The sequence below is a fragment of the Microcaecilia unicolor genome, chromosome 11, assembly GCF_901765095.1.
Source record: "Microcaecilia unicolor chromosome 11, aMicUni1.1, whole genome shotgun sequence".
In the NCBI taxonomy this organism is placed as follows: Eukaryota; Metazoa; Chordata; class Amphibia; order Gymnophiona; family Siphonopidae; genus Microcaecilia; species Microcaecilia unicolor.
In genome coordinates, this window is record NC_044041.1 from 176954518 (window position 1) to 176975768 (window position 21251).

Genomic DNA, 21251 nt, shown 5'->3' on the forward strand with positions numbered 1-21251 from the left:
AAGAAGCTCAGTATTCTTCCTTGAAGCTTCTCAATGTACATAGAGTCTTCATTTGATATCTGGAAGTCATGAATGATTTTGCAAATTGGACAGAATGTTTGTGCATTTTGGTAAGCAGAGGCACTTCAGGGTTGATGTGGTGGTGTGCTCGGAAGCCAGTTTTGGGGCTTTAGTCCTCAGAGCAGTGGCGCCAGGATCCCATCCAATTTAAGGGTTGCTTTTAAAAATCCCACAGGTTCTGAAATAATAGGAAGCATGGTGCTCACTGCATATCTCTTCGACTTTAGAAGTTGTCCAGAGATGAGAGAGGTCCACAGGTTTGCTCTTCTGGTTATTGTTAGGTTAACAAGTTGTTTAAGGTTGTTGAGTTTAGCCTTACTGCTTATCTACATAAATACTGAATTGCTGGACTGGATGCCAAGAGAGATATGTCTCAGCTCAGTTTTCAATTCTCTATCGTCACCTGTTGGTTGATGGACACAACTGTCCCACAAGTTCTGGAATAGTGGGAAGGGCTAATGGAAAGAAAATTATCAGGTAAGATCCAATTTCTCCTTTTCTCTGTTTGGATTAATAATTAGCATCATGTTGACTATTATTACATCTCTTCAGTATGTAAAAGATCTCGTAATCTGTATTCCACCTTACATCTTTTTATGGAACTAGGTGAATTATACATTCCTGAATAGAACAGAATAGCACACAGTCTAATGGACCTTGACACCGTTGCCCTGAGCTGGTGAGGGCAGTGTGGCTCAGCAAAGTATGATCTTTCTTGCCACAGAAGGATTGGATTCCTTGGAGAGTTGGTCATTCTCCAGCTGTTTATCTGTTGTTCCTTTTTCTTCACCTTGGAAGTGCATGAACCTAGTTTGTTAAGAGGGAAAGAGGACAGAGAGTTGAGGGAATAGAGAAGGAGAGATGTGGAAAGAGAGAGGGATAGATGAAATCAGAGGGAGATGAGAGGAGAGAGAGTTAGCAAAGACCCAGGTATGGGACTAGTCAACAGAAAACTAGGGGTTCCTTTTAATAACTGCAGTGAGAACTAACAAATGCTTACCGCAGCTTAAAATGCCTTAACCTCCTGACTACTTAACCTGGGGCAAACCTAGGTATCCCGTGGTAAATTTTGCTTCTACGTGCGCTCCCCACATGTTAGTAGATTACATTTTTTAGCGTTGTGGTGGTTCAGGGGCAGAGAGTAGGCATGTACTGCGCTAATCAGTTAGCACAGCTACATCACCACACACTAACCGATTAGCACATGGTTAGCACGTGAGCCCTTACCACTTACAAGATGTGATGATAGGGGCTCACTTGCTAATGGCCACACGCTGATGGAAAAATTAGCAAGTGGCCATTAATTCAAAAAATAGAAAACTCACTCATTTTACCCGTGTGGTAAAAATGGCCTTAGCGTGTGGGAATGGCCCGTGTAAGCACACGCTAAGGCCACTTTTTACCACAATTTGGTAAAAGGGCCCCTAGGTGAATTTCTCTGTGGATCAAGGATGTCTGCTGAGAGACGGCCAAGTGGGCTCTTGAGAGCGGTAGGGATGGGGCTGAGGGGTGTAGGCTCACTCAGGCACAAGTAATATGCCAAGGCAAATTATTTTGCATTTCCCCTAACTTCAGCAGACACACCCTTTTCATGAGTGCAGGATGCTGCTTTTCCACTCTTTAATTTAGAGTGAGTTGTTTCAGCATAAGAGCTGCCTCCTGGAAAGGGGCAGGAAAATCCAAGGGCGCTATAAAACTGAAGCCGGGAACAACAACCTCAATTTATGAAATCTGTGCTTTGCTGGGAAAGATCAAAACAAGCAAATAAAGGCAAAACAGAGAAGTGTTTCCATGTGTCCCTCCTCTTCCTCTCTTATTACATCAGACAGAACTGCAATGAAATGTTTTGCTGTAAATACGAAGTCAGGGTTAAAAAAAAAAAAAAGGAATGTAACCGCTTACCAAAACTTTCCTTTCACTGACAGAGTAGAAATGCATTTCTCCTCACGCATGCTGATGAGTGTGAAAGCAAAAAAGGAAGAAAGAATGGAATAAACTAGAGAAAGTAAAAGAGAACATGAAAAGAGGCAGAGAGAGGTGCTGTCGGGGAAGAGGGAGAGCCAAGGTTGCAAACAAAACGATGGTCACGAGGCCTACAGTTGCATCGGTGGAATACTGCACCAGTATTGTAGGGGCAAAATGGCATCAGAAGAACAAGCAACCCCTAATTCTTGACTTGAGGGTTAGTCAAGCAGCAATGATGCAAAGTTTGATATGATCTGAAGATATAAAGTTCTAAATGTTTTGACCGGCTGTGATAAGAAGTTTGATTATGTGTTAACTGAATCGTGACTGGGTATCATGAATTTGTAGTTTGAAAGTTTGGAGGAAAGGCATTAATAAAGGTTTCATCCTTCCACCACACTGAGTAACGATTGCCAGTACATCACCACTTCCTCTCTCTCTCCTCAGAACAACTCATGGATTCGTGACCATGATGAGACTGGATCGACTCACTCAGGCACACCAGGACCGTCCAGCGGTGGGATTGCATCTCAGAGTGGTGACAACTCCAGCGAACAAGGTGAGTCACATGTGGCATGCATTCCAGCAACAAGAACACCAGGTTTGGCTTTTCGGCATAAGGTGCTGTAAGGAATGTGTGCAGTCCAGGGATGTATTTCCTCACTGTTCTCTGTGCATCTGCAAAGACTCCTGGGGGTGCAGGGACTCAAAATACCAGACTGAGATAAAAGTACAGAGTGCAGGGACTGGAAGAGCTGAAGTGCTTAGACCACAGGAGACTCAAAAGAAATGCCGAGAACGCAAAGAAAGAAAACATGGGAGGAGCAGCCACTGGGAACGGGGAAAAGCCTGATTTTTTTGTTTGGTGTGTGTTATGGAGGGCTCCAGAATTCTGCTTTCTCCCGAGCTTGCTTTTTGATTCTAGCTTTTCATAAACATTTTACAACCAAATAATCAGGGCTGTAGTCAGGAGGAATCAAGGCAGAGCAGTAGGGGTCACTGGGGTCATTTAGCTGCCCAGTGATTTTCCCTTTTAGAAACTCAAAGCTTCAACCAGGAGCTCCATTTGCAATGATTAAGCGCCAGGGCTGGCTCCCTTCTTCTTGTTCCCAGGTGATGTTGACACCACTTGGACCATCTGAAGATGCAGGGGATGCCTAGAGAAGCCTTTCAGCTTCTGTCTCCTGTGACCCCACATTCTTATCTTCAGTTCCTTCTCCCTGCCTCTTTCAGTTTTCTCCTGGGCCACTATACCAGTCTTCCCCGTTGACTGGGGTTGTTGTGGCAGAAACAATTGGGCAGAGGGACGGTAAGGGGAAGGCTGACAGGAATATTCTGAAGCCAGTTAGTGTATCTGAAGAAAACAGTGAAACAAACTGCAAGCAGTTAAAGGGAGAATGCAGATGAAACAAAAAGCAAGGCGTAGTGCCCCGCGGGTGCACAGAGCCGAATATAACATGGCGCCGTGCCCCGACGGGCACGCGCGCCGAGGACAGCGAGAGCGCATGAGGCGCGGAGGGGCAGGAGCCCGGCACACTGAGGTACCACACGCTGACCAATGGGAAGTGTGCGAGCGGGTGTTTAAAAGCCCCCCAGAGGGAACCGGACAACCTCTTCAGGTGTCCGGGCAAGCAGACCTCACCCGGCCCTCCCTCCCCAACATATGCGTGGGGTATATATATGTATATATTTGTCGCAGCTTGGCGGGGTACCCAAGCCGAATGGTATTAGCATAGGCAGCTGGTAGCTGCGCTTACGGTATGGCCCCCTTGCTGTGCGGTGGGGAGCGCTGTTTACAACTGACAAGTCTTGCTAGGGCGGCGGACTTGGAGGAGGTAATGAGTCAGAGGCTGGAGCGGCTTGGGTATGCCCAGGGTTTGAGATGTTTTGTATCAAAAATAAAGCTGCGGCCTAGTTATGCCACATTAAAAATTATAATATGTGTACTGTCGTTATTAAAGGACAGTAAGAATTAGTAATTGTTAGGCCCGAGGGGTCTCAGGTGCCTATGTTATTATTTGTCTACCCTCCCACCTGGCTACTCACTTATCCGCTCATTCGTTAACTCAGCCGCCATCTCACCTACTTGCTCAGCTACCCACTTACAAAACTCCCTTGTCCTCTCAATTACTTCCTTGACATCAGGCTTCTGCCCAGTCAACTTTGCATGCATGTATGTGTGTTTGTATTTTTCTCTGGATGACCTGTGTACTTCTGTTTCTGCGTGTTTTCACATGTTTGCTCGTATTTCTCTGAGTGTGTATGTGTACTGCATGTTTCCTGCAGTTGTTGATTGCAGCTTCTGCTAATTACCAGCTATGCAGAGCCCTTAAATTCCGGCATTTGCCATCTGTCAGTTGTACAGAGAACAGAGGTAACCAGAGGCAAGAAGGGAGAGGTGCTAAGAGAGCCAAGAAAGCTTGGCAATGCCATGAGATGAGGTCAGTAAGGGCCAAATCAAGTGGCCTAGAACAGCTGTCCTTAGACTCTCCAGAGAATGGGGGGCTGAAGGATGGGAGATTTTCAAACCTGGTAAAGTGATGGGGAGCACCTAGCACATCTTAAATAGGAGGAGGTAATTGCTCTTGCGATAGCGCTAATTATTTATTTATGAGGATTTATTTCCCGCCTTTTTGAAGGAATTCACTCAAGGTGGTGTACAGCAAGAATAAGTCAAACATAAGCAATAGACAATTACAGCAGTAAAAATAGTCAAACAACAGTATGGCATAGTAGGCTACATTACAATCTCAACAGAATGCGTAATAAAACATTTTCATAGACAGCCTAGAGTATAAGCAAAGATGGAATATATAGATAGATAAGATAGAGTAACAGGAGTAAGAAAACAAGAGATTAATTTAAAGAAAGTTGCAAATGAGGTCATAAAGGTGCTTGAACATTATCTTAGCTAGGGTAGGAGTGGATAAACATGTCCTGCTGTCATATGTGCAGCAGGTGCCATTTACGTCTTTCAGTAAAGGCCTAGTTGAAGATCCAAGCTTTCACCTGCTTCCTGAAATATAGATAGTGTTGTGTTAAGCGAAGCCTTTCAGGGAGTGCATTCCAGAGCTTGGGGGATACTCCGTTTGCGGGTATCACATCGTATGATGTCCTTTGGATAGGGTGTGGTTAGGGAAACTCCATGGGAGGACCTTAGTGACCTTGAAGGTGTATATAGAGAGATCCTGCTCTTCAAGTACTCTGGGCCATTTCCTTTAAGGGCATTGAAGGTCAAACATAAGAGTTTTAAATTTAGCCCTGTATTGTACTGGTAGCCAGTGACACTTTTTCCAAAAATGGTGTGATGTGGTCTTGCCACTGGTGTACCGAGGGTGGGGCAGGGGGGGCGGTCATCCCCAGGTGCACACTGCAGGAAGGGTGCAGGGAGCAGCTGCATGGCTGTTGGCTCCACTGGTTCCCTGCTGCCTCTGCTGTTACTTCCTGTTCGGGGGCACAGGAAGCAGGGAACCAGCGGAGCCAACAGCCATGTGGCTGCTCCCAGCACCCCAGCAGGTAAGAAGAATGCATCGGGGGGGGAGGGCTTGGAGGTGCTGCACCGGGGGGGGGGGGGGGGGGGGGGATGCGCCGGGGGGGACGCTGCACCAGGGGGGGGGGGGCGTGCTGCACCAGGGGGGGTGCGCAACGGCGATCCACCCCAGGTGGCAGCCAACCAAGGAGCGCCACTGGGTCATGCCACTTACAACCTTCTATTAGTCTTGCTGCAGCATTCTGAATCAATTGGAGCTGGCACAGACCCTTTGTAGAGTGCATTACAGTAATCCATGCAGCTATGCTATGCAGGTGCCGCTTGCTATTAATGCAACCTATAATAAAATATATTTTAAAACCCCTTCCCCCCAAAAGTGCTGTGTTAAATCTGGCCTTAGCACATGGGAAATTCCCGCTTTAAAGTGCGTTAAGCCCAGTTTTTACTGCACTTTAGTAAAAGACTTAAGTGACTTGATCAAGATCACAAGAAGCAGCAGCAGGATTTGAACTGGGCTTCTCTTGTTATCAGTAGGCTACTCCTCCACTCATTGGTCTACTTTCTAAAGGGAAATGCAGTTTATGAGATCACTTTGTCTCTGAGTTTACATAAGTGTCTCCTTCTTGTGTTTGCTCTCGTAACAATGACATTTTTAGAACAAGAGACACGGGAACTTTGACAGGGGTGTAGTTTTTCAGATTCGTGCACATCCCAGCAAGTAGGCTTTTCATTCTGCTGGAACTTTTTGCTTTTACCCTTCTTTATGCCTTTCTAGTTCTCCTCTGTCTAGAGTGAAGGAGTAGCCTAATGGTTAGTGCAGTGGGCTGAGAACCTGGGGAACTAGGTTCAGTTCTCACTGTAGCTCCTTGTGACTGTGGGCAACTCACTTAACCCTACATTAGTCCAGTTACAAAAACTCAGATCAGGGCTAGCTTAACCGTTGGATCAGGTGAGGCCCTGGCCTAGGGCACCAAAATACCCACCCTCTGACCTCACTTGGTCTAGAGGTTAAATCTTTTGTTCTTTCCACCCTCCCCCCCCCCCCCCCCCCAGGTACAGTCGCTCCTTTCCTTGCAAGTCCGTCACTGCTCCCCCACATCTCTCACTCTCCTGCAGTCCTGTATAATTTACATCGGTCACTGGTGGCAGCAGTGCCAGACCTGTGGGGAAGTGGGCAGAGGAGGGAGAAAGAGAGACTGGATTGGTGGGGGAAAAGGCCAGCCCAAGGGAGGTAGAGATGCCAAACCCGCCAGGGAGGTGGTGGAGGGAGCGGGTGCTGGAAGTGATGCAATAGGGAAAGGGGGCACCACCAAAGCAAGTTGGGTCAGGGAACCACTATCCCTTGAGCCAGCCCTGACTTAGACTAGGGGCAGAAAAGTACCTACTTTGTAACTAACTGCTTTGGTCGTGCCCACAGAAAGACAGCATATTAAATCCATGACCCTGTTTGAGGTGGGGTAACCAAAACTGCACACAGCACTCAAAGTGTGGTCATAGTTTGGGACTAGTCAACAGAAAACTAAGTGAATTTCCCTGTGAATCAGGGATGTATTTATTTAGATTTTGCTCACACCTTTTTCAGTAGTAGCTCAAGGTGAGTTACATTCAGGTACTCTGGATATTTCTCTGTCCCAGGAGGGCTCACAATCTAAGTTTGTACCTGAGGCAATGGAGGGTTAAGTGACTTGCCCAAGATCACAAGGAGCAGCAGTGGGATTTGAACCAGCCTCCTCTGGATTGCAAGACCGGTGCTCTAACCTCTAGGCCACTTCTCCACTGTCAGCTGAAAGATGGTCAAATAGGTTCTTGAGTGTGGTAGGTCTGGGGTATTTTGCACTTCCCCTAACCCCAGCAGACACACTCTTTTCATGAATGCATTACGCTGTAAAACAGGAGCAGGGAACAGTGGCATTACGCTATTCTTAGTTCTGTTCTCCAGGTGACAGAGCAAAGCACCCTCAAAAGTGAGAACCAGGCCCAACTATTACCTGTCCTAGATTAATGTGAGCAAGCTTTTCTGAGTGACTCACAGAAACCTAGACAACATCAGCTACCCATAAGTGACCAGTCCAAGAGAGGTAGTGATAATACCTAGGATGGACCCATGAGTAGTGGTAGAATTTAGGGACTGTGTTTGAAGGGTGCCAGTATTCGGTGCCTATGCATGAGGATTGTTAGCATTCAGACCCCAACGCTCAACAGTGAACGCAGATGCATTGAGCATATTTATTTATTTATTTTTAGCATGGATGCTTTAAATGTAGATGCAACAACAATCAAAAGTGGCAGATTTTGCAGAAAGAATCATGAGAAATCCTCTCTTCCAACACCTTTCCAAGACGCTAGAGGTCATTAGTGCCTTACTAGCTCTCCCATTCACCTGCGCAGAATGTTCAGAGGGGTCTAGCGCAGGAAACAAGGAGCGTGCCAGGCACTAGGGCAGATAGCATGCAAATGTAGTCAAGCTCATGTAAATGAGGTCATTTTGTATTCCTCTTCAATGCTCAGAAAAGAGCGCCCAAAACAAAACTGCTTTATCACGGCAACCCCCCCCTCCCCCACCACCACCACCACCAGATCAGAGCAGGTGTTAGGGTGTTGGAAGAGAGGATTTTTCATGATTCTCATGATTCCTTCTGCAAAATCTGCCAGTTTTGATTGCTTTTGGAAGCAGAAGGAAGCCCTTGCAGGCCTTTAAGTGCTGGTCATGTGAAACAGCAGATCCAAGAGAAAGCATATTGGCGACTGTTTCCTGCATCTAAATTTAAAGCCTCCATGCTAAAAAAAAAAAAAAAAAGAAATACGCCCAGTGAAAGCACACATTGACGCCTGTTCCCTGCGTCTAAATATATGCATCCATTAAAAATGCCTATATTTAGGTCGCAGAAAACAGACGCCAATTTGTGCTTCATGTTTGAGTTTTAACAGGCGTATGCGCACAGGAGCCGAGCTTACCGCGGAACTCTTCTGCGCATGCACCAGCACAATCCTCCTGCGCCAAAGCACAATCCTCCCGCCGCACTCCTTAATGCTCAATACTATGAGCGCGCCTACATTTGCATCTCATTAGCATTGAGTATTAGGGCGTTGTTCTTCTGTGCCGTTCTGCTGGTATTTTTGTGGCGCTATTTGGAACAGCACCGAAGTTTGAGCAGTATGTCATTATTCGGTAACAGTGTGCTGGATCTTGCAGAAGAGCCAGAGGCTGTACACCAGTGGCGTAGCAAGGGGGGGGCGGTCCGCCCCGGGTGTCAGCTCGGGGGGGGGGTGCTCCCTGCCAGCTCCCCCCCTCGGCGCATCGACACCCCTCCCAGTGCCCACCCTCCTTCGTCCAACCAGCTCCCCCTACCTTTAAAAAAATATTGGAATCCGAAGCGAGGCGCAGCGCCTCGCGCCTGCATGTAAAAGAAATGTGCAGCGTCTCATCGGGCCTTCTCTTGCTCTGTCTGTCCCGCCCTTGCAGAAATAGGAAGTTGCGTCAGCGGAGGCCGGGACAGACAGAGCGAGGGAAGGCCCGATGAGACGCTGCACATTTCTTCTACGTGGAGGCGCGAGGCGCTGCGCCTCGCTTCGGATTCCGATATTTTTTTAAAGGTAGGGAGCTGGTTGGATGGAAGAGGGTGGGCACTGGGTCGGGGGGGTGTCATCGTGCTGCACCCGGGGGGGGGGGTGCAACGGCGAACCGCCCCGCCCCGGGTGGCAGCCCCCCTCGCTACGCCACCGCTGTACACATAACAGAATGGCAATGAGATCTAGAGCTGTGTGTTTAAACCTTTCTGTCGGTGAGGCTTCTCATTCATATATTTTCCCTCTCCTCCCCTCGCTCAGGGCTCCTGCTGCTGCTGCAGTGTGTGCCAGCCTCACTGACCCTCACCATGGGACTTTACAAAGCATCAGGGGAGGAGGTGTGTACTAAGCCCTGAATAATCCTGCAAGGCAGTTCGTTCACTTACATTCACTCTCACCCCATCCCTCCACAAAGTTCTACCAATGCACCTTAGTCCTAGTCCACGGCACCCCCTACTACTCCATTGCTGAGACCCACACACAGATCTGTCAGGGCACCTCAGTCCTGCCCTGTAGCACCCCCTGCTGTTATAGCATAGAGCTTTGTAAAAAAAAAAAATTAAAAAGCATGCCGAAATGTGTCTTACAGCTGAGAGCTTTAGGGGCTCCTGGCTTAGTCCCACTGGCAACTGGCGGATAAATATGTTCAAAATCCAATTTTTTAAATTATATTTTGAAATATATTTGAGACATGAAAGATGTTTAGTTGTAAAATGTATTTGGATGCACTGGGTGTCAGGTGTCTCAGTCCTTGTTATCTGCTGTCTTGTTGGGTTATATGAAGGCATCGCATCCTCTTTGCTTTAGGCCCTGTTTTGATCAGCTATTGCTTTCCCTGGAACATCTTAGCTTTGCTTCTCTCTAATCTTTATAACCAGTATTTCTAGATGTTTGCTGGAACTGGGGGTGGGAGAAAGTTTTTTGTAGAGGCACACAAAAGACACATAAAGTTGGACAAATATTGAAACTTAGTTTGGGTCAGTTCCTCTGGCCACCAGGACCACATCAAAAGATGAGGCTTCTTCCACTGCTGTCCCCATCCATTTGCTGTAATTTCCTTGGAAAACATGCTGAAGAATCACAAAACAGAAGACCTGTAGTATCCCCTCCCCTTTCCTTCTATCCCCCCCCCACCCCCGCCCCCCCACTGATCTGATTAAGGTCTCTCCTTTATGCTTCCTTGTCTTTTCATGTCTGTCTCCCTCTGTTTTCTTCTCTTTGTTCTTCAATTGTCTTTAGCTCTTCCTGAGCCCTGTTAGGAAAATTCAGTCATGGTAGATGAAACTGCTTGGTAGAGGGAAAGCAGGGGCCAAGAGTGGGGAAGAAAAGGCGCAAGGGAATCTAGGCTTCCCAGGCAGTGCTGGCTTCAAGATGCCATCTCTCTGATGCATAATTTACCTCCCCTCCAGGCAAGCTTTTAAGCCTGTCTCTTGCCGGAGGATATGAAAGCACAGCAGCTGTTGACACAGGTTCCCTTCTAATTTGTGTTTATTAAGAAAAAAAACGTATGCAGAAGGATGTAGGAAGAGGCGTGGCAGAGGGCAAGCATCAGGAATGGTTGATAGGGTGGGCAACCTTGCCCACCAGGGACGATGAAGCACTCATTAGGGAACTATCATGTGTTAAGAAGGTACTTGAGAAGATGATTGGGGTTCATCTTGTTCTACTAATAAGTGACCTAAAAAGATCAGAAGAGTGTTCTAATGTTTGGCAGTTAAAATTTAATATTGTCAACAAAAAACCCAAATAAAACAAATGCCTTGTGTTCAAGTGTGAATTTTTTTTTCTTTTATATGTTAATTGTGCTCAGTATCTGGGTAGCCTTTACTGTTCCGTCTGACAGTCCAACATTATGGTGTTACCCAAGTTAACATCATAGCACTCCCTACCTCCTACCTGTGGTTTCTTAATATCGTTGATATCAAGCTTGTGAATGCATATATAATGATATCAATGATATTAAGAAACCACTGGTAGGAGGTAGGGAGTGCTACTAAGGGAACAGTCCCAAGGCGAAAAAGTTGGTAAAAGGAATGTTTGGAAAAATGAGAGAGGTGGAGGAAGGAGAAAAAAGTGAGAGGAAGTGATGGAACTAACCTCCATTCTTGCCAGAGTATCTAGTTGCATGACTTGTGCAACTGCCTGGATTTCTTGAAGAAAGGGAACTGACACTGAACACCTTTGGTACTTAAGGGGTAAATTTTCAAAAGCTTAGTCAGGACCTACTCATGTATAACAAGAAGCTATGCAAGTAGATCAGTTAAACCAGTAAACATGTATCTTCACTCTCCAAGAACTATATATGTACTTTAATGACGTACATACTATCAGCCACATAGAAAAGAGGTATTCAAAGGATACTTTGGGGATGTGGTTGAAAACTATGCATGTACATTTTAGGGGTCAATTTTCAAATGAATTTCTGTGAGTAAATGGCTGTGTACTCATGGGAAACAAAACTTTGAAAATTGTCCTCCCCATGAAGGGAAAAGTACATGTGCCATCCACATCAAGTACACTTTTGCACGTGGAGAAATGGGATGGTGCTAGAGGCGGGCAGTGGTGTAGCCATGGGTGGGCACAGGCCCACCCACTTTGGACTCAGGTCCACCCATCAGCGACACAGCAGCAAGGTATTTGGTGGGGATCCCCAAGCCCTACCAGCTGAAGAATCTCAACATCTCTCCATCCAGGAGATCGGGGGGGGGGGGGGGTCACTTAACTGCACTCCCCCGACACCACCCCCCAGTACCTTTAAACACTTTAGTTCTTCAACGACAGCGTGCAGCAACACATTCCTCCTGCTTGCGCTAGCCTGAGCCTTCCCTCTGACACAACTTCCTGTTCGGGGACCAGGAAGTTGCATCAGAGGGAAGGCTCAGAGCCGGCAAGAGCAAGGTGAATGAGTTGCTGATTGCAGCCAGCAAGGACCTAAAGGATTTAAAGGTAGAAGGAGGTTGGGGGAGTGGAGTTAAGTGACCTCTGGATCAGCTTGGGGGAAGGAAGAGATGCCTGACCGGGGGGGGGGGGAGCAGGAGGGGGGCTGTTGTGCCCACCTACTTTGGACATAAGCCCACTCAAAATTGTGTGTCTGGCTATGCCTCTGGAGGCAGATCCTGTAACCTGGTTTCATTTTGAAATCCATGCATATTTGTTACCCCCTGTACTTTGTACCTGCAAAGTGCACAGGGCACGAGTTCCCATAGCACAAGCTACCATGGGATTTTCCTTTGAAAACCATCTGTCTAACCCATAAGCATTAAGCACCTTAGGGCCTGCAAGCTCCCCATGGAGTTATAGCTATGTTATGTATGACGAAGCATGTCTAAGTATGTTTGGGACTGCAAGCTTTGCAGGCAGCACACCAACATTGCCTCCCTGCTTTGAAAAAATGTACATACAGAGTGGGCACCCTGTTAGGATGCACATATTAAGCCAAATTCAGTGGAGGAATGGCCTAGTGGTTAGGGTGGTGGACTTTGGTCCTGGGGAACTGTGGAACTGAGTTCGATTTCCACTTCAGGCACAGGCAGCTCCTTGTGACTCTGGACAAGTCACTTAACCCTCCATTGCCCCATGTAAGCCGCATTGAGCCTGCCATGAGTGGGAAAGCGCAGGGTACAAATGTAACAAAAATAAAATAGATACTATTGGAGATTCTACATGGAATGTTGCTATTCCACTAGCAACATTCCATGTAGAAGGCTGCGCAGGCTTCTGTTTCTGTGAGTCTGACGTCCCTACGTGCAGGATGTCAGACTCACAGAAGCAGAAGCCTGCGCGGCCACATTGGTGATCTGCAAGGTTCGACTTCTACAAGAAAGGAATCTCAAATAGTAGCAACAGTGGAGGAGTGGCCTAGTGGTTAGGGTGGTGGACTTTGGTCCTGGGGAACTGAGGAACTGAGTTCAATTCCCACTTCAGGCACAGGCAGCTCCTTGTGATTCTGGGCAAGTCACTTAACCCTCCATTGCCCCATGTAAGCTGCATTGAGCCTGCCATGAGTGGGAAAGCACAGGGTACAAAAATAAAATAGATACTATTGTAGATTCTACATGGAATGTTGCTACTATTTGAGATTCTACATGGAATGTTGCTATTCCACTAGCAACATTCCATGTAGAAGGCTGCGCAGGCTTCTGTTTCTGCGCAGCCACATTGGTCATCTGCAAGGGCCGACTTCTACATGGAATGTTTCTAGTGGGACTCTGGGCAAGTCACTTAACCCTCCGTTGCCCCATGTAAGCCGCATTGAGCCTGCCATGAGTGGGAAAGCGCGGGGTACAAATGTAACAAAAATAAATAAATAAATGGCACCCAAATTTGGGCACCAGGAAAAAAATCAGCACTCAGTACTATTCTATAAGGTTACTCTGGGATGAGTAGTGCCCATTCCTGTGACTAAAATTAGGTTCCGGGACTTACATCTGCAGAAACCTGGTGTAAATCCTGGCACATGCAAGTTGGGTGTGCATGACTTTTGGGAATGCACATGGCCATGCCATGCCACCTTTTGGGTTATGTGCAAAAAAATGTAGACGCTGTCCTGTATAGAATCGTACATAGACAGCTGTGCACGCAACTCCAAATAAGTTCCATTTAATGCCAATAATTGATTGTTAGCAACCAACTCAGGGTCACACCCAAATATGGGTGACCTGTATAGAATCTGGGGGATTGTGTCATTGTTTAACATCACTTTAGTGTAGACGTAGCAAGCTACTTTTCACCAAAGAATGTATGCAGGTTCCTTATGTTTGAAAAATCAGCTAGGTTTGTGCAGACTGAAAATTGTATCTATGTTTATTGATAAAACTTGATATACCGCCTTTTCTATAAGAAGGTCAAAGCAGTTAAAAATGCATAAGTGTAACATAAAACCATATGAAATGGAATGCCAGCAAAATAACAGGAATCAAACATAACCATGCATACAAGGGAGGGATCAGGAAAGGAAGAGGGGAGGGAGCAGAAAGAGGGATCAGAAGAGAACAATATCTTGCTGCAAGCTCATACAGGATCAGCACTTAATTGGAGACTGTCTCCAAAATTAGGCACCCTTTAATGAGTGCTGGATGGAAGTCTCCACTTTTCTTTTGTGCATGTGACACAGTATCTAAGTATTGCCAGCTCTGTGACATTTCTTAAGTCTCTGTTCACTGGTTCTTTTTGTTTTCCTTCTTTTTGATATATAATTTTATTTTCCAGGAGACTGCCTCGATAACAGTGTGGCCTCACCTAGCACAGGAGATGATGATGATCTGGACAGGGACAAGAAACGAAACAAGAAGCGAGGGATCTTCCCGAAAGTTGCCACCAACATCATGCGAGCATGGCTCTTCCAGCACCTGTCAGTGAGTGCAGTGATACAACAGCTTTTACACTCCATTTTGGGGGGATGATGCAAAGAGTCTAGATTTTGAATTTCTCCTCAGTTTTCAAGCAAATGTTTTCAGCATTAGTAATTTGCTTAACCGTTTTCTATTAGAACCTAAACTATATTATGTTAACTTATTGCAGGAGGAAAGCTGCTTGATCCACGGCCTTCTCCCTTCTTCTGACTCTAACCCCCTAATTCAATAAATTGAGCACACAGTTTTTATGTGCCCAGTTATAGAATAACTTGGTAATAAGTGCCAATAATTGCCATTAACAAGCATTAATTAGCACTAATTTGATGTAACACGCTTAACTGACTTACGCCCCTATTCAGTAAACTTAGGGACCGATATTCAGACCGCGGAAGACAGCCCGGCTAACTCCCACGTTCGGCGGTGAGGCTGGATATTCAATGCCAGGCCATTTTCGGTGACTGACATTGAATATCTGGATTATTTTTGGCTGATTTAAACTTAACCTGCCGAGCCAATATTCGTCACTGGTCGGTTAAGTTTATAGCGGCCAAAGATAGGCCTGCTATTTGGGTGGCCTGATTTGGCCGCCAAACTTAGCTGGCGATGCGCTGAATATTTGTGGATAGTCGGTTATCTCACGCAATATAACCAGTTAACCACTAAGCGCTGACCGTGAATATTCATTGGGAGAAAACTGGCTATCTCCTGCTGAATACTCGCAGATAGCTGATTACAGTGGCGTTCCTAGGCCGGCTGACACCCGGGGCGGATTGCCGATGCGCCCCCCCCCCCGGGTGCAGCGCCCCCCCCCCCCCCCCCGGCGAAACGACACCTTCCCCCCCCCCGGAGAAATGACACTCCCCCCCCCCCCCGGTTGAAACGTCACACCCCCCAGGTGCATTTTTACCTGCTTGGGGGGGGTGCCGCGCGCCTGTCAGCGTCGCTGGTTCCATGCTCCCTCTGCCCTGGAACAAGAAGTAACCTGTTCCGGGGCAGAGGGAGCACGGAGCGAGCGGCACCGACAGGTGCGTGGCACCCCCCCAGTGGCGTGCACCCGGGGCGGACCGCACCCACTGCCCCCCCCCCCTAGGAACGCCACTGGCTGATTAAGTGCTATTTAACCAGTCAGAAGCCGTTCCTGGCTGGTTAAATAGCATTGAATATCGGGGGCAAGTGCCTAATTTCTATGGCGTATAATTGCAAGAGGGGATGGACCTGGGAGAGGTAGGAGCTTGCCAAGCAATTACACCATAAGTTTATAGAGTACTGTCAGGTATGTGTGTAACCACCACCATTTAGATGTGACTTTTGTTTATTTATGTATTTATTTATTTATTGGGATTTATTAACCACCTTTACGAAGAGATTTACTCAAGGCAGTGTACAGTAGGTACAGTTTAACAGCATGACAATAGTGACATAACCAAGAATAAACATAAATACAATAAAAGAGATAAACTTGAAAACAGTAAATCGAAACCGTGAGACAGTATCAAAAATATGCACATTTAATAGCAATGGACTTCAAATACCAGAGATATAATACAATGTTAGCATAATACTAATGATACACCTAATAAGCATGAATTAGAACGTTCAACTAACAGAGATATGATGCTAAAGATTTTCTCCAAATGGCTTACCATATAGCTGAGGGACCAAGAGCAGGGTTCAGAGTCAGTTGGGATAAGTTGGTGTTTGGTTATACTCAAGCCAAGTTTGTTGGATAGTTAAGCAAGAGATAAGGAACTGTTCTAAGTTACAGAGTGGGTAGCAAGCTGGTCCAGGTGCAGAATGAGTGTATAGTCAGTCACCCTATGTATTAGAGGCTTGGGAGAAGAGCGAGGCTTTCACCTGCTTCCTGAATTAGAGATAGTCTCGAGTTATTATACTTAGCTCCTCTGGGAGTAAATTCCAGAGTGTGGGGGCTACTCCTGAGAAGGCTCACTGGCCGGTATCACATCGTACAATTTCTTTTGATGAAGTTACAGATAGTGATGATCCTTGAGAGGACCTTAGAGGTCTTAAAGGTGTGTAAAGGGTTAACTTATTCTTTAAGTACTCTGGCCCATTTTGTCTGAGGACCTTGAAAATCAAACACAGAGTTTACATTTAGCCCTTTACATGGAGTAACTGCTCATCACTAAAGTTAGGCACTTAAAATGCGGACTTACACTAGTATTCAATAACGGAACCTGGGTTCTCAACTGCCTAGCTACCATTATACACGGTGTCTGGAAAAAATGGGACCCCCAAGCACTGTTCCCTCTAAGCTGAGCGGGATCCTCCAACTGCATTCCTGCGTGGGGGGGGGGGGGGGGTTGTGCTTTCAATTGCTGGGCTTCCTGGAGTTCTGCACAGCTTGCCTGTCTCTCACTATTGAAAATGTAATAGTGAAACAGCACCCCCCACTGGCAGGACTGTAAGTGGCAGCTTAGAGGGAACAGTGCCCTCAAAATAACCCCAAAATGTCTTACTGCAGCAGAACCTTTTGCCTGAAATTTGAGACATTTCTGAGTACTTTATTTTTCAACAGGATGGAGCTCCAGCACATGGAGCTCACAAAACCCCAGAATTCATTGAGCCAACAGCTCAGTGGTGTCAAAGACTTTGTGAATGTGTCAAGGTTGAAGAAGGACACTTTGAACACAACTTATGAATCAACTACCATTTTGTTAAATGTATTTAAATGTTTAAACAATTGCAAGTATTTTGAAACTATGTAAGGGGTCCTGTTTTTTCTGGACACTGTGTAGAATTCACACTTAGCACCCAACATCCTAGTGCCTTAGAGTGATTGATGGTAAATCAAATCAATAAAATAAATAAGAATATAAGAATAGCCGTACTAAGTCAGACCAATGGTCCATCCAGTATCCTGTTTCCACTAGTAGCCAATCCAGATCATATGTACCTGGCAGAAACCCAGATTCCGGAACCCCAAAGAACAGCAAGGTTCTGGAACCCCCAAAGAGTAGCAACATTCCATGCTACCAATCTCAGGGCAAGCAGTGGGTGGAATAAATGGTCCTTTTCTCCTGACATCTTCTCTTTGTGTGTGATCTCTGGCTGTTTCACTTGCTGAGGTCCTCCATGTAAACCCTACCTCTATCTTGTATGCAGTACATATTTCCTAGTAAAAAAGGTGCCAGTACTCAAATGCTAGGCCACTCTTCAGGGGTGGGGTAATCACTGAGGGACCCATCCAGGGGTGTGCTGGTAAATTGTTAACAGGGGGGCTCTCTCTCGCCAGCAAAGTAAAAGAGAATTCAGGAGGGGCCCAAGCCCACATTTTGGGATCCATTTGTTAAAGTAGCCATGGAGAACCGGCTCCCAAAATTCTTAAAAACTTAACAAACGGCTCTCGAGAGCCTGTGAGAGCCTGCTCCAGCACACCACTGGACCCATCCCACAATAGCCAAGCCCCCTGCAACCGGTCACAGAATGTATGACAAGGCAGAATTGGTGTGTAGAGCCTCAGCTCTTTCATTAAAACTTGGGGTCCATGGGTCAATTTTAGCAGACAACGGGAAAGGTGCCAGTACTCAGAACCCCCAAGTACCCCCTCAAAAAAAAAGCCCTGCTTGTATGACAGCCATTAACACTTTATGTATACTCACATATCCTGTAAATGATTAACAGTGTTACTTCTGGAAAACTGAAAATGAATATGTATACTCAGCTGGGACCAAAGTTTGAGTAACCTCAGAGATATACTGGATCTTATCGATCACCTACCTGCAGTTTCCCCCGATCCCTTTTCTTCTTATCTCCATGTTGTCAGGCGGTATAAATTCAGTCCTAATCTCTTAGGTCCTGCCCTGTTCCATCCTGTGTCTTCCAGCACTTGTAACACACAATGCTGAAACAGTGTTGGCAAATTCAAAAGGTCCTCAGGCAGGAGTTACTAAAAAGGTCCAGGTTATTACCCATGGTATTAGCATATTGCAGGGGCTGATACTTCTCATTGATTATCAGAGCCACTGGGCAGCTCAGGGCCTGATATACTAAAGGATTTTTACCATTTTGTGTCTATGGGAAAAATTATTTGTGCACAGGCTCCAACACCATCGCATGCCTTCTGGAAAGGGTGGCTATTGTGCCTGAGGAGCTTATGTCAAGTTGCTGAGAAATGCTGGCACAAACCATGCTGCCCTGTCTTTGAAACAGACCCCCCCCCCCCCATGTGCATTAAATATATGTGGTAATGTGCTACCGCTGCATGTAGGATTTACATGCCCCCCTGTGGATCAGAGCAGAAGAGGACAGGTGCTGGCAGTCATAGGAATAAAGGCTTCACTTTTTCCCTGTGTGTATAACTTTTCCCCCTGTATGCTTGCTGCACTGTCTCCAGTCTGCTTCCTAATTAAAAATTAGCAAAATAAATGTATTTAAAAATGGGAAAACCAAGGCGGACTTTGGCAGCAAAAGCTTCCCAACAGCCTCCAGTAATGCTGAGAAGTAATTAGAGGAGATACTGCCGCTCTCTCTCTGGTTAGTTAAACAAAAGCTGAGTTAATGAACGCTGACCAATTAGTTACTAATTGAAGAAGCTATAAACAGATTAGAAGCTGGTAAAGGGTAATCAATTCTGGCCAATTACCCTGAACCCCTTCACAGGCGCCAGAGGGTTCAGCCAGCAGCAGTGAAGGGGCTCGCAGCTGCTTGCCGCTCCAGCTCAGCTTAAATTAATGCCCTTGCTGGGAATAAAGGAAAAGTTTTAAAGCTATGAGCGTTGAGCTGCAAAAGTAGGTTGCCATTAATTGCAAAGTTAGATTTGACCGAGTTCTTGCATTAAATCTCTCTCTCTTTTTTTTTTTTTTTTTTTGGCTGAGGGGTGGTGTAGTGCTAAACTGACACTGCAGCAAAGACAAACCCTTCTGCTCTTCTGCCTTGTGCTGGAGTTGTCCCCTGTTCTCTCTGCTTTTCATTGGCGTTTCCTCCAGCGCCACACCATGGGCTATGCAAGCACTGCAGCCTCACAGGACACAAATTTAAAGGAGCTCAAAAATTGTTCATAAGAACAGAAGTACAGAAGCATCACCATGCTGGGACAGACCAAGGGTCCATCGAGCCCAGCACCCTGTCACCAACAGCGGCCAAAAGAACAAGCAATTTGTCCCGCCCATCCTAGAAATACTGTATTCCCTCGTCCATTCAATAACATTCTATGGCTTTTTCCTCCAGGAAGCCATCCGACCCTTTTTGAAGTCCGCTAAGTTAACCGCCTTAACCACCTTTTCCAGCAGCGAATTCCAGAGTTTAACTACGCGTTGAGTGAAGAAAAATTTCCTCTGATTCATTTTAAATTTACCACACTGCAACTTCATCACATGCCCCCTTGTCCTAGTATTTTTGGAAAGCGTAAACAGACGCTCCACATCGACCCGTTCCATTCCACTCATTATCTTATAGACCTCTATCATATCTCCCCTCAGCCGCCTTTTCTCCAAGCTGAAGAGCCCCAGCCTCTTCAGCCTATCCTGATAGGGAAGCCGTCCCATCCCCTGTATCATCTTTGTCGCCCTTCTCTGCACCCAGCCCACCATCTCCTCTCACTGGCGGTGGTGAAGCGGGCGAGTAGGGTGGGGGAGGGCACTAGTGGGCGAGTCACACATGGCACAACTAGAGCTCAGTACAGTCCCGTTTTCTCCAGCATTTTCGGTACTTTCGCTTTGCAGTCGGCTGGTGTCTACTGTGGTATTTTTAGCACCCAGGTTTTCTTTATTTCATTGGCGTCTCCACCAGCCGTTGCAGCCCCTGCACCCTCTGCATTTTGCTAGAATCTCCTGTGGTATTTTGAGTCCCTGCATTTTGCTGCAGTCCCCTTCAACAGTTTAGCAGTTAGCAATCCTAAGAGGCCAGAAGGCCTGAAATATCAGTACCAAGGACTAGAGCAACAACAGCAGACCACCAAATAGCCAGGGAGCAGCAGTAGAAGAAAAGTAGCCCAACACTGCCACATTTTGCTTTCAAGGGTGCGTCAGGGCATGGGTGTCATCCTGGATTCCCATTTAACATTTACCCCACAAATCTCTGCACCGTGCAAGTCAAGCTTTTTCTTCTTACATCAACTTCGATCTATCCGTAGATTTTTGGAAAAAAAAAACTTTCCATTTCCTTGTCTTGCCACTCCTCATCTCAAGACTTGACGACTGTAACATAATTTATCTAGGCTGCTAGTGTATTAACGTCAAAAGACTTCAATTAATACAGAACACAGCTGCTAAACTTATCCACCAACGCCACAAGTTTGATCACATCTCCCCTCTGTTCCAAGAACTGCATTGGCTTCCAGTACAAAAACGTTTCATTGTTTAAACTATTGACTCTTACATTGAAACCACCCAGAATCGGTTCACCTGACTATCTGTCCACCTTCACTATCTCATATTCTCTGGTATGTTTGTTGCGTTCATTAAATGACCATTGTGGAGGAGTAGCCTAGTGGTTAGTGCACTGGACTTTGAGCCTGGCGAACTGAGTTCAATTCCTACTGCAGCTCCTTGTGACTCTGGGCAACTCACTTAACCCTCCATTGCCCCTGGTACAAAATAAGTATCTGAATGTATGTAAACCACTTTGAATGTAGCTGTAAAAAACCTGAGATGTAAACTGCTTTGAATGTAGTTGCAAAAAAAACCTCAGAAAGGTGATATACCAAGTCCCATTTCCCTTTCCCTCCCTACCCCAAAACAAGCCCAATTAGAATTCACTTGCCACCAAACATTTTATTTTTCAGTCCCCTCTTCAATGGAATTCTCTCCTGGTCAGCATCCATGCAGAATCTTTCTTCAAAAAATTCAAAAAGGCAT

General features: G+C 46.2%; 1 protein-coding gene across 1 annotated transcript in view; it reads left to right on the top strand.

The window, feature by feature from the left end:
- The window catches only part of MEIS3 (Meis homeobox 3), a 132992-nt gene that overhangs the window by 72228 nt on the left and 39513 nt on the right, over positions 1 to 21251 (top strand). The window contains exons 7-8 of the mRNA XM_030219509.1: positions 2473 to 2584; positions 14291 to 14436. Of these exons, the coding sequence (XP_030075369.1) occupies positions 2473 to 2584; positions 14291 to 14436 (258 nt within the window). The remainder of the gene's footprint in view (positions 1 to 2472; positions 2585 to 14290; positions 14437 to 21251) is intronic.